The 12435-nt window shown below is 33.6% G+C and overlaps 1 protein-coding gene across 1 annotated transcript; it reads right to left on the bottom strand.

Annotated features, from left to right (window-relative positions):
- Positions 1-3034: 3034 nt before the first annotated feature.
- Positions 3035-8576, bottom strand: LOC149476366 (cytochrome P450 6B2-like). The gene is made up of 3 exons (XM_089712245.1): positions 6997-8576; positions 6200-6447; positions 3035-3571 (listed from the first exon to the last, which is right to left on the bottom strand). Exons 1-3 carry the CDS (start codon positions 8109-8111, stop codon positions 3399-3401), a joined length of 1536 nt encoding a protein of 511 aa, XP_089568371.1. The 5' UTR covers positions 8112-8576; the 3' UTR covers positions 3035-3398.
- Positions 8577-12435: the final 3859 nt, after the last annotated feature.

The raw sequence follows: 12435 nt of genomic DNA, 5'->3' as shown, positions 1-12435 counted from the left end.
TGTGGGTTGTTATTTGTCACTAAAAGTTATTCTAAATAAGGTACTTTATATTTAAATATTTTTATAATATAAACTTGTTTAAAAAAAGTAATGTTATTAAAAATAATCTTATGCATGCTTTATATGTAAGTTAGTTTTTAAGATACATATTAGATATTATTTAATTTTTATTTACTACGGGTATTAATAAGAATGTTTTTTTCTGGTTATACATTACTTTACCATTAAAAAGAATTATGTACCACATAATATATCAATTACTAGCTGCTCAGCGCGGTTTCATCCGCATTGCTCCGCTCCTGTTGGTCTTAGCGTGATGATATATAGCCTATAGCCTTCTTCGATAAATGGGCTATCTAACACCGAAAGAATTTTTCAAATCGTACCAGTAGTTCCCGAGATTAGCGCGTTCAAACAAACAAACTCTTCAGCTTTATAATATTAGTATAGATTGAAATTATAATACTGCTCATAAGATCTGAATAGGTTATTAAAACTAGTATAAAATTTCCAATTAATATTCTAAAAGTATTATTTTTTTAAATATAGTCAAATTTGTGTCCATAAATACATTGAGATAATATTACTACGTATGGAGGAGACACCACGAACAAAATCTGTGCGCCATTTTTTTGCTCTAACTAAGTTTTAAAAATTATTATTTAGTTAGGTACTTAACGATGAAAGTTATTCCTTTGCACTTTTCCGTATTATTTGTATTATTTGTGCAATATCGTAACACACACGAAGGCATGTTTGATGCGTTTCACTTTAAAACCATTAAAAAATACCGTTCAACATACGTCACATGACGAGTTATGTTGAGTGGAACATAAGTGATGTAGGCGGTGTCGTCTCCTATTAATATTATCTCAATGCATAAATAAGCTAAATAAGGTACAAATATTACTAGTAAATGTGAAAAATTCATTAAAGGGTAAAATTCCCCTATTTAATCATTTATGGGGTTGATTTTTTTTATATAAAAGTAGTTACCTACTTATAATATTTTACTATATTCTTTTTAAATTTAAAGATAAACAAACAAAAAAAAAAACGTTATTTTTCAGTATGGAATTTCATGTAAAAATCACCAAAAATTTCGTATCATGATTTTTAGTTCTAAAAAATTAAGAATACTCTACGGGTATAATGTAAGAATTGCTGTGTATAAATAGATGTAGTTTGTATTAAGTGATAGGTACTTGTGTACCGCATATAATGTACATACTGTAGGTATATTATTGTTTTTTAAATGTTTTCTTGTGAATAAAACATGTTTTTTTTAATATTTTGTTGTTTTATTGTCTACTACCTTTCAACCCGCATAGTTCCAGTTCCCGTGAGATTTCCGGGATAAAACCTATCCCATTTCCTTTTTCAGGTCTCAAACTATCATCTTACCAAATTTCATACAAATCGGTTAAATGGTAGAGGCGTGAAGAAGAGACAGATATAAAAATAGACGATTACACTATCAGTTTCGCATTAATAATATTAGTTGGGATGAAAAATAATACATATACTAATACTGTATACGTAGTATATTATTATTAGTCTGTGCTAATACCCAAAAACTGCTAAATCGTTTTACATAAAAAATACGTAAGTAGACTGATGAAAAATAGCCTATGTGATATTCCAGATTATAATCAATCTGTGTACCAAAATTCATATAGATCCGATCTGCTGTTTTGCTTGTAGTATTCGATAGTGATAAGCTTTTCGCTCGCTTTGTCTAAAACCTAATAAATTATATACTAAAACATTCCCAAGCCTTCCTCTTGAATAGAATAAATAAAAAATCTATAAAAAAACCGCATCAAAATCCGTTGCGTAGTTTTAAAGATTTAAGCATACAGAGGGACAGGGAAATAGGGACAGACACAGATCACAGAAACTAAATCTCTATGGGGACAGAGAAAGCGACTTTGTTTTATGGTTTTATACTATGTAGTGATGATACATTCTTACAAACATATCGCAATTATAATATTTGTAGGATAGCAGGACTAGTAGGATTACATTATCAAACTTTAAGGAATATGTATTACCTATAAAAAAATAATTAACGAAATCGGTTCAGCCGTTCTCTAGTTATGCGTTTAACACATTTTGCGATTCATTTTTATATATTAGGATTAAATAAATATATAAACAATTTACCAGGTTACCAGGCAATCAGTTAAAGATATTTTTTTGTTATATAAACTAGATAATTTCAGTATTGCGTCACATCCTATTAAACGACAGCTGAAAATTATCATCATAACAAATCACATATTTATTATCAGATAAATTTATAAAAATTGCCTAATTTTTTGTAAAAAACAGAATTATTGTCAACACCGTAACTAAAATTTGAATGTAGTTTCGTCTATAAAATACATTATATTACCTAGATAGTGGTCTAGACTAGACTTTAGAAATATAGGTATAATTTAGTTGAATAAAATAAAAGAAATTGTTTATGTTGGCTGGCGGATTCATTTGCCTCTAAACCCTAATAATCTTAACTCTCTCTCATATTCTTCTCCTATTACTCAAAAACTATTACCATGCTAAATTACATCAAAATTTATTGAATAGAAAAGTCGTGATAGCATGATAGACTCTCATCACTACATAGTATAAAACAAAGTCGCTTTCTCTGTCCCTATGTCCCTTTGTATGCTTAAATATTTAAAACTACGCAACGGATTTTGATGCGTTTTTATTTAATAGATAGAGTGATTCAAGAGGAAGGTTTTAATATATAATTTATTAGGTTTTAGACAAAGCGGGCGAAGCCGCGGGCGGTAAGCTTGTAATTTATAGATAATATTATTATTCGATAGTGATAAACAACACATCTGTCAATGATAACAATAAAATATATGTAAAAAATGACTCAAAATATGAAAATATGTGTGATTAGCTTCGATTATAAAAAATAATAATTAGGTTGAATAATGGTGATAACACAATAAAAACCGTAATAATATAAAATATTATTTATTTCTTACATAATCTTAATTACATAATACATTCTACATAATATTAGTATGGTTGCTTAATTATTTATACAAAATTGTTAGAAATACAATATTTCAAATTATAATAATGCTCACTGTCGTTTTTTGATGGAAACCTGGCATACATTTCAATTTAAGACCATAGTCGCAAATCAATCATATGAAATAATCACGTAGGATTTTTGGACAACATTAAAATTCAAAACATGCAAATGTTTATTTCAGATAAAACCATTCACGTTTAAGTTTTAAGGAAGGAAATTGTAAACTAATTACATATTTTTCCTTAAAATTTTATTCAATCACAGATGAGTAAATAAATATAGCCTATAGGTACGTAACACCAATGATATTTTACATTTACGTATATAGGCTTATCTAATTCTACTTTTTTCTCTTAACAAGTAGCAAAGGCAGTCCACCAAGTACATTCTGTATGATAGTAGATGTAGGATCGATGTCAGGGTATCGTTTGCTGCTTTTTGAAGGTGTTACTGAAAATTCATGGAGTAATGCTGCGACTCCGGCCAGCGCTTGCATGATGCCGAGACGTTCACCTGAGGATTTAGAATTAATATAGCTTTTAAATGATTTGATTTCAAAGTTATGTAGCGGTTATACCAATTGTACAATATAAAGTACATTCTAATCTAGAAGTAAATGAAGAAATTGTTGACAATGTAAAAATGTACGTTCTTCTATTAGAAACTAAAATAGTTACACTGTTACAGAAGTTACTACCCGCGACTTCATCCACATTCATGGGCGTAGCTAGCCATGGGCACAGGGTGGGGCAAAAAAAAACCGGCCAAGTGCGAGTCGGGGTCGCGCACCGAGGGCTCCGAACGAACCTACTTTTTCTTATGTTGTAACTCTAAAATGTATGTTTTAGCAATTTTTCCTTTATCTGTGCTATAAGACATTGCTTTTAACCAAATTTCAAGACTCTGTGTTCACGGGAAGTACAATGTAGGTTTTGATTCCCTTGCGAATGTCGAAATTTGCGATAATTTGCAGCATAAAATGGCTGTATCTTTTGATTGCGTTGGCTTATAAGTTTGAGTTTTTCACAGCTTTAAGAGACCGTAGACATATAAATTTCAGCTTGATAACTCTACGCGTTCCTGAGAAAAAGTGTGTTGACACCGACAGGCAGACTTTGTTGTGCGTCTGTCTAAAAATACCTTTTTTTTTCAAGAACGCGTGGCGGTATCAAGCTGAAATAATGTATACTAATATTATAAAGCTGAAGAGTTTGTTTGTTTGTTTGAACGCACTAATCTCAGGAACTACTGGTCCGATTTGAAAAATTCTTTCGGTGTTAGATAGCCTATTTATCGAGGAAGGTTATAGGCTATATTTCATCACGCTACGGGCAACAGGAGTGGAGCCATGGGGGTGAAACCGCGCGGAGCAGCTAGTAATGAATAAATCAAAACAAACAAAAGATACCTACAGCCATTTATGTTGTAAATTTCATCCCTATATTATATAGTTTATCAGCTATCTAATACAATAATATGATTCCTTTTTACCATAAAATATAGGTCTATGTAAATAGAAACCATTTTAAATAACTCAGTAAATAAAGCAAAATCTTGCACTTCCGATTTCATGTTTGTTTTAGGTTAATGGTCACTTATTGACCATAAAAACACAAAATGCAGACAGATCCAGGTGGAGCTTTGCTCGCAATCTTATAGTTTTTGACCGATATCTCGAAAACTATCCACTTTAGGGCAAAAGTTGCTTAGACTTTATTGTAGAAAGTAAAATTTCGTATATTTTATACCATGTAAAATTTTTTGTAAAACTTACTATTTACGGTTTATGGCCTATTTGATGAACCGGTTGATCGTTAAAATATTGGATTAATGAATAAAATGCATGTATGTACATATTTTTAGGTCACTTTATTCTATACAAGTTTTGTTTGAATTTTTTTTTCTAGTGCCCATATTTTTTGAGTTGTTCCACGTATAATGTAGAAATGCTACCGCTCGGCGGGTGACGTGGCAGGCCAAAAGTTTGCATTGAAAAACGAAGAAGAAATTTCCAATGCAAGTGGATTTTCACCGTTTCCGAAACGGCAAAATTTTTGATTTTTTTTTTTTACTTAAGTATAGAAAATTTTTTTTAAATATTTTCCTTAATTTTATTTTTGTATCCGAATATAAAATAACTACTCAATATTATTTAGTTGTACGAAATATATACGAAACATACATAGGTAACTTGAAATTTACTATTTATCGCCAAACGTTAAATAACTCAAAAAGCATTAGAAAAAAAAGTTTCAAATAAAGTAATCTTAATAAATTGATAATGCATAATATGTATAATATATTAATGCCTATGCATTTCATTGATTAATCCAATATTTAAAGAGTTACTTGCCAAATATGATTAACCGGCTCATTAAATAGGCCATAAATCCTAAACAGAAAGTTTTACAAAAAGTTTACAAGGTATAAAAGATGTAAAATTTTACTACCTAAAAAAAATTCCCAATATTTTTTGCCTTAAAATGGATAGTTTCCGAGATATCGGCCAAAAACTTTTATGTAAGATTGCGAGCGTAGCTCCACTTGGATCTGTCAGCATTTTGTGCTTTTATGGTCAGTAACTTATCCTAAAACAAAAGTAAAATTGGATGGGAAATTTAGTGCGAATTTGGCTAAATAAAAACAGCTTTGAATGGGGTAACAGTTATACTACACTACTTTTTCTGGCACCAAAAGTGGTTTAAATCATGTAACAATAGAAGCGCAAGCTTTTTGTTTAGATCGCATTTTTTTTGTGTCGCCTGACAACTTTCGAGTGAGAATTTTTTAACGGATATTAAGTTTTGTAGTCAGTACCTAGATAATTACGTTTTTTAGATTTGGTTAGGTACCTTCCAGGTCAGAGCCAGGGTGGGGCAAGTGCCCCACCCTGCCCCACCGTGGCTACGCCCATGTCCACATTGTGTGCCTACATACGATACGATGAAGATTTACTTCCATAAAGCATTACACTATCAGTTTATTTAATTTTATCGGACTCTAACATCTGCAGCAATTCAACAAAGAGTAGGATGTACATATTGCCATAATTTCGACACCATAGGCTCTACTAATTGAAATCAATAAAAAATAAAATTTAAACAGATACGTTTGTATTTAATACAAGCTCAAAAAACTCACCAATACAAGCCCTTGGTCCATCTCCAAACGGCAGGAACAGATCTCGCCTAAACTTATTATCAGGATGGAATCTCATAGGTTTAAAGGACTTGGGGTCTTCGAAGTATTTCTCATCATCATACAACGCTTGCGTGGAGATGACCACACCAGTTCTGTCTTCTAGAGTGAGGTTTGTTCCAGGGAAGGTGTACTTGCCGGCTGTTTTCCTGACTAGGAAGCCTACAGGTGGCATGACGCGCATGCTTTCTCTGTTGGAATTGTTTATAGTTGTAATTATATACCAATAATTGATATTTGGATGCGAAATATAAGCTATGTAGAAACTGCTGTTTGTTTTTTATTTATAGCAAATTTTATTATAGCATAGTAAGTTTTTATTAATATGTGATAACATCATACAAATTAACTTTTCCTTATATCATCGAGATTTTTTTTGCGACAAAAAGCCTTTCTCCAAAAGAGAAATAAACTAAAACTGTTTGACGATTGGCGTGATTGCAAACCAGCGAATAAAGCATTCGCTGGTTTGCAATCAAGCGAATGCTTTGTAAACATGTGGAATAATAAAATAAGTTATATATACGAGTCCTATTATTACGCTTATGGCTTGATGCCCATATAATATTTTGTAATAATAATATTAAATAATATTATAATATTTATTAATAGTTAGCCTAATCTGTCACGTTATATATCTTAAGGTAGATTTTTATAACGGATGTTCGAATGCTCCGAGAAAGCCGAATTCGAGAATTTCGTGAAAACTATCTAAACACATCAATGAATTAGTTACTTACTTGAAAGCCATTTCCAAATACTTCATATCCTTAACAGCATCGTAGCAAAGTTTTCCATCGTACTTGGCCATAACTTCGTCAATTTCTTTCTGCACTTTCTCCTGTTCATCAGGATGGTAAGCGAGCAGATGTAGCAAGGAACTGCTTGACGAAGACGAGGTTTCGAAGCCAGCTGCGAAGAACACAAACACTTGTGCAGCTATGAGCTGATCATCTAATTCTAACTCCACAATCTTTGGTGTACCATCTGGGTTTCTTTTATCCACCGACTCGCCGACCATCTTCCCTTTTTGCCTCAGTTCCAACATCATATCGATAAAATCGTTCCTTCCAGACGGCTTGTAATCTCTCTGACTCATAATTTGCTGCACTAGCGATTGTGTTTTCCTCTCGATCTCAGGCGCAAAGATATTTAAGTGCTTGAAGAAATCTATGTTAGGAAACGTGCGTTTTAGCAGTTGTACTAAAATATCTCTTGTTGTAATCATGAAGATCCTCTTGCCGAGACTTCTAAAGTCGTTTTCTTCATCGTCCAACGTTTTAGAGTCGATACCAAAGCCGCAAGCTCCAATAAAGTCTGTCGTATAACGTGCAATTAGATTGCGGACGTCCACTTCTTCTCCCTTTTCTGCGAACGACGCTGCTATTACAGATAACTTTGCAGTACGTTCAACGATTAGAGGGAACATAGCTTTCAATTTGGCGCTTGAAAACGCTGGTGTCATTCTCTGACGGAGTAGTTTCCACGCGTCTCCATCTACCGTGAACAAGTTTCGCATTAGGGGCTCAATATCCTGCTTATGTGGGCTCAAACCGCGTCTGTGAAAGTATCTGAAATCAGTCACTAAAATAGCCCTGATCAATTCAGGGTCTCTCACGAGTATGGCCGGGTTGGTCGCTTCGAAATAACCGACATATTTCTCATCAGGGTATTGGTTGTGAAGTTCATAGAACCTCTCGGACAGGCTGTGTTTCTTGATGATATGGCTAAGGTTGCTACCGAAGAAAATGATCGGTTCATCGTATTTCACGCCTCTCTTTTTCCAATAGTCGTGATTTTTTGTACCATAGTAATAGAAGAGAAGTATAAAGAACGCTAACACTAAGAGCCACATTTTAGAAATGAAATTATTTCGGTCAAAACATGCGTGTACTTATCATTTATACATGATTTAGATTATTTCTTTATCGACTAATTAAATGATATGTGACATGTAATGTGGTCATTATGCGTTATATGGAGATTAAAATAATTATTAATATTAAAAAGAATTTAAAATTATTTTTAAGTGAAAGTTATTTAGGCATATTTTCATTCAATATTTTAAGATAAATGAATTGCACAGTCTTGCATAATGAGTGGCAGAGTTAATTTTTCAAATCATAAATTATCATTTGGGGACTTTAGACGATAAGAAATTCAATCTGTTTCAGTATTATCGGATTTATTTCAGATTATTGTGAAATTTGATAAAATAGTTTTGAACCTTTTTATGTTTTTACTAGCTGTGCCACGCGGTTTCACTCGCATTGCGGCGCTCCTGTTGATCTTAGCGTGATGATATATAAGCCTATAACCTGCCTCGATAAATGGGCTATCTAACACCGAAAAAATAGGTTCCGGAGATTAGCGCGTTCAAACAAACAAACAAACTCTTCAGCTTTATAATATTAGTATAGATTTATTAAAAACCATGTCTACATCATCATATTATTATAACAATTTTTAAAATATTACAATAATTTAGGCATGACAATATAATATAACATTTACATTACCTACATTAATATGGGCTATCTACCCATTTATCGAGGAAGGTATATAGCCTATAGGCTATATATCATCACGCTACGACCAACAGGAGTGGAGCCACGGGGGTGAAACCGCGCGGAGCAGCTAGTCTTATATGTAATGAATATGTTTGATTTAATGTTTTGAATGAATTTAGGTGATAAATATAATCAGATACTATTTTCCTGTTGTATGAATTTTAGTTATAAGTGTTAAGAAGATAGTTTTGTTGTGTATTTAAATAACATTTAAGTACATGTGTGACAGTGAAAACTATACCTTAAAATATGATTTCTAGAAATTGTATCAAAATCGGTTTAGCCGTTTCAGATATGAACTAGGATAAACAATTAATACAAAAATGTATGCACTAACTTTTCGATATATTAATAATTTATATAATATATAATATAACTATTAAAAACATAGGAAGATGAAATAAAAACCCAAATCGTTTTAAAGTCAGTATATTTGTTAAAAATTCGTACATAACAGCGATATGGTTCCAGAACCCCATTGCTATTAAAAAAAAATAAAAATTATAATATTAGTTCAACAATGGAGTAAATATGAAACACATATCAATTCGTTGTCTAAGCTAAAGCGAAAAAGCATTAAAATAGCACCTAATGGACGGAAGTAATGTTGCTATTGCAAAAAAAAATCTTAATATTTACGTATGGCAACCGTTTAGAAATTAAAGACTTTAAAAAAGGAGCGTGTGTGCTGAGCACACGTATTAGAAGTGAAACTTCTTTGGTAACATTCAAAGACACCAAAATCGTCGCGTTACTCCATGTATTGACGGTATTGCCATGACGCGATATTTTACTCTCAACGCGCCTAAAGAAGTTTCGCTTCAAAAACACGCTTTATAAGATTAATTCAAGAATTTATTGTCACCGATCCTTTATAAGTGTACAAAGTTTGAATTAAATCTGTCCGTTCAAAGTCAAAATCGAGTCTAAAGGAGTCGGTTACATACAAACACACAGGTGAAGCTAATATAAGTGTGTTAAGAACACAGTCTTTTCTTTATATTATTCATAATATTTGAAGACTGATTTTTTTTTAGTTAATGAGTAATAATTTAGTTGAGTCTTTAATTTCTAAATGTATGATATTTGTGTATTTTTTTTTAATTAAAAATAGTTACAAGAAAACACTATGGCATCCGTGTTATATTGACAATTTAAAATGATGCTCTGAAAAGTGGAATTTAAAAAAAAATATACCAGCCGAATTGATAACCTCCTCCTTTTTTTAAAGTCGCTTAATGATATACATACCAATGTGTTAAGAAATTACAAATGGTTTAAAAAATTTGATAATAATTTTAATGTTCAAAATAAAATAACACTATGAATGACCGTTTTTTTTTAATAAATTCCACTTTCCATAAACAATAGAGCATGATTTTCAAATGACCATAAACCATTAAAATCCCTCCACCTAGCCCGGGTCATGGCAGTTTATAAATTAAAAAGTTACAGAAAAAAATCACTTCAAAAATCCAAACTCCTTGCATAGATTAAAATCACATTAACTGCATTATAAACCAATAAAATGACTATTTCTAAATCTAATTTATTACGTAATGTAAGGCAACCTTCCATTAATTATTTCTAAACTTATAAATAGAGGACGGATGATTATCACAAATATAGATAAAATCGACGCCCCCCGCGAATAATCCGGTAATCGTAAAAGTGTAAATGTTCAGGAAAAATAAAAAACCATTTTTCCTTAATAACTCCATTAAACAACAAGTATCAGAGACTTTTAATATCGCATATGGAAGCTAATTTTTTCAGCTATCTGGTTATTTCAACAAAATTTAAGTAGTCCCAAGGGCTTCGTTATAATTTAGCTGGATTCATTTTACTATACTAGTGTAGGTCAAGCTCTGGTCAGTAATGTCACTTACGATATTGTTCGTGTAAATTTATATTTTCGACGGCAACAGTAAAATCTTGTTGCGCTAATATTCGTGTTATTTGTTTTGTATACTGAGCATTTGTAATAATCTATTATTTGGTTATTCGATTGTTTAACAGTAACGTACATTTTATTGTTATAACTATTACTGTTTATTCGAATAGTTTACTTAAGTATTATTTGATGATTATTATAGTATGTTTTATGAAATACAGGACATTTTAGTAAATGAAACAACTTTGGATTGTTTCACAAAACACGATAGTTATTATTGTCATAGAAAATAGACACTGCACTGAAAACACGACTATTACACATGATTACACAATCATGAAAATTATACTATGGTCCTATTACAGTTAAAATTTAATCAGAATCCTCATCAGAACCTCACAGAAGGCGAATCCGCCGTGACCAGTCAGTACTTGTGTGGTGTGGTGTGTGATGACTTTTTCGCGACTACCTTGTATACAGCAGCAGCGCTTGGGAAAAAGGGCTTCGTGACTGCGGCCGTTCCTCCTACATCGTATCTCCTATCCCATTCGCTGATCGTATCCTGTCTCAAAATAAGCTTGACGAATGAAACAGGACACAGATCGTAATCCGGTTTCCGGAAAGGGCGGCTCCGACTCGACGGCCGCAATCTTGCTGCCGTTCCTATAGACCCTGAAGACGTGGCTGTTAACCACGTCGGCATAGGCATCTATCAAGCCAAACCCCAGCTCTACCTGCTCTGCCGTATGTGGGTCCGTATCGCAGGTGCCATTCGTTCCATCTCCCTGTCCCTCAACACCGCCGGGTGCAACACACCCCTCTTGATCTCATAAAGCCTCGAAGCTTCGAGTATCCTGAGGTCAAGAGGGAGAATCCCAGCCAACAGCATCGCAGAGTTCAGAGACAGTCCGATATGCTCTGCAGATCTTCTGGGCAAAACCCCGTTGAACGGTGTTAAGCCTCTTTTGGACCCACATCTTTTCCGCTTTGGGTGCCCACGCTGCTGATGCATACAATATAGTCGGTTATATAACTGCGATATATATAGTCTTAACTACTTGGGGGTTAAGCCCCCAACTTACTTTAGCTGCTCTTGCTAATAGCTTATAACGGGCGATTGCCTTTTTGCAAACGCTCCCGACATGGGCGTCAGGCCGCCATCAATATAGTAAGGCCCAGTATCTTAATACTTTCGAAATATTGGATGTCCACACTCCCCATTACAAGTCGTGGCCTGTCAAATTTTAATTTTCGTGTCGAGAGCAGGGCACATGTCTTGTGTGGCGCGAATTTTTGTTTATTTCTGACACCCCATTCGTCAATTTTCCTCAATGTGCAGTTTGCCTTCGTCTCTACTTCTAAAGCAGTATCTCCATCAAACACTAGCACAATATCGTCGGCAAAAGCCTGACAAAACACATCCATCTCCTCTAACATCCACAGCAGAGGATCCAGCAAGAGGTCCCACAGGAGCGGCCCACCTATGGAACCCTGCACGCACCCCTTGTTGGTCTCTCTACTCACTTCCACACCCGCATACCTAACTTTCACACCTCTTCCACTCAGGTATCTGCTGATCACCCGCCTAACGTTCCCCGGACACCCAACTTCGGCCAACCGCACCTTTATGGCTGGCCACCAGGCGCTGTCGAAGGCTCCCTCTATGTCTAGAGATACCACAACAGAAATCTTCTTCTCCTCCCTCTTATTTCTGA

The sequence above is a fragment of the Colias philodice genome, chromosome 28, assembly GCF_061535455.1.
Source record: "Colias philodice isolate Cphi_HAF_F1 chromosome 28, ilColPhil1 Martin Lab GWU primary, whole genome shotgun sequence".
Lineage (NCBI taxonomy): Eukaryota > Metazoa > Arthropoda > Insecta > Lepidoptera > Pieridae > Colias > Colias philodice.
Note: the sequence above shows the minus strand (reverse complement) of the source record. Positions and strands in the feature narration are given on the sequence as shown.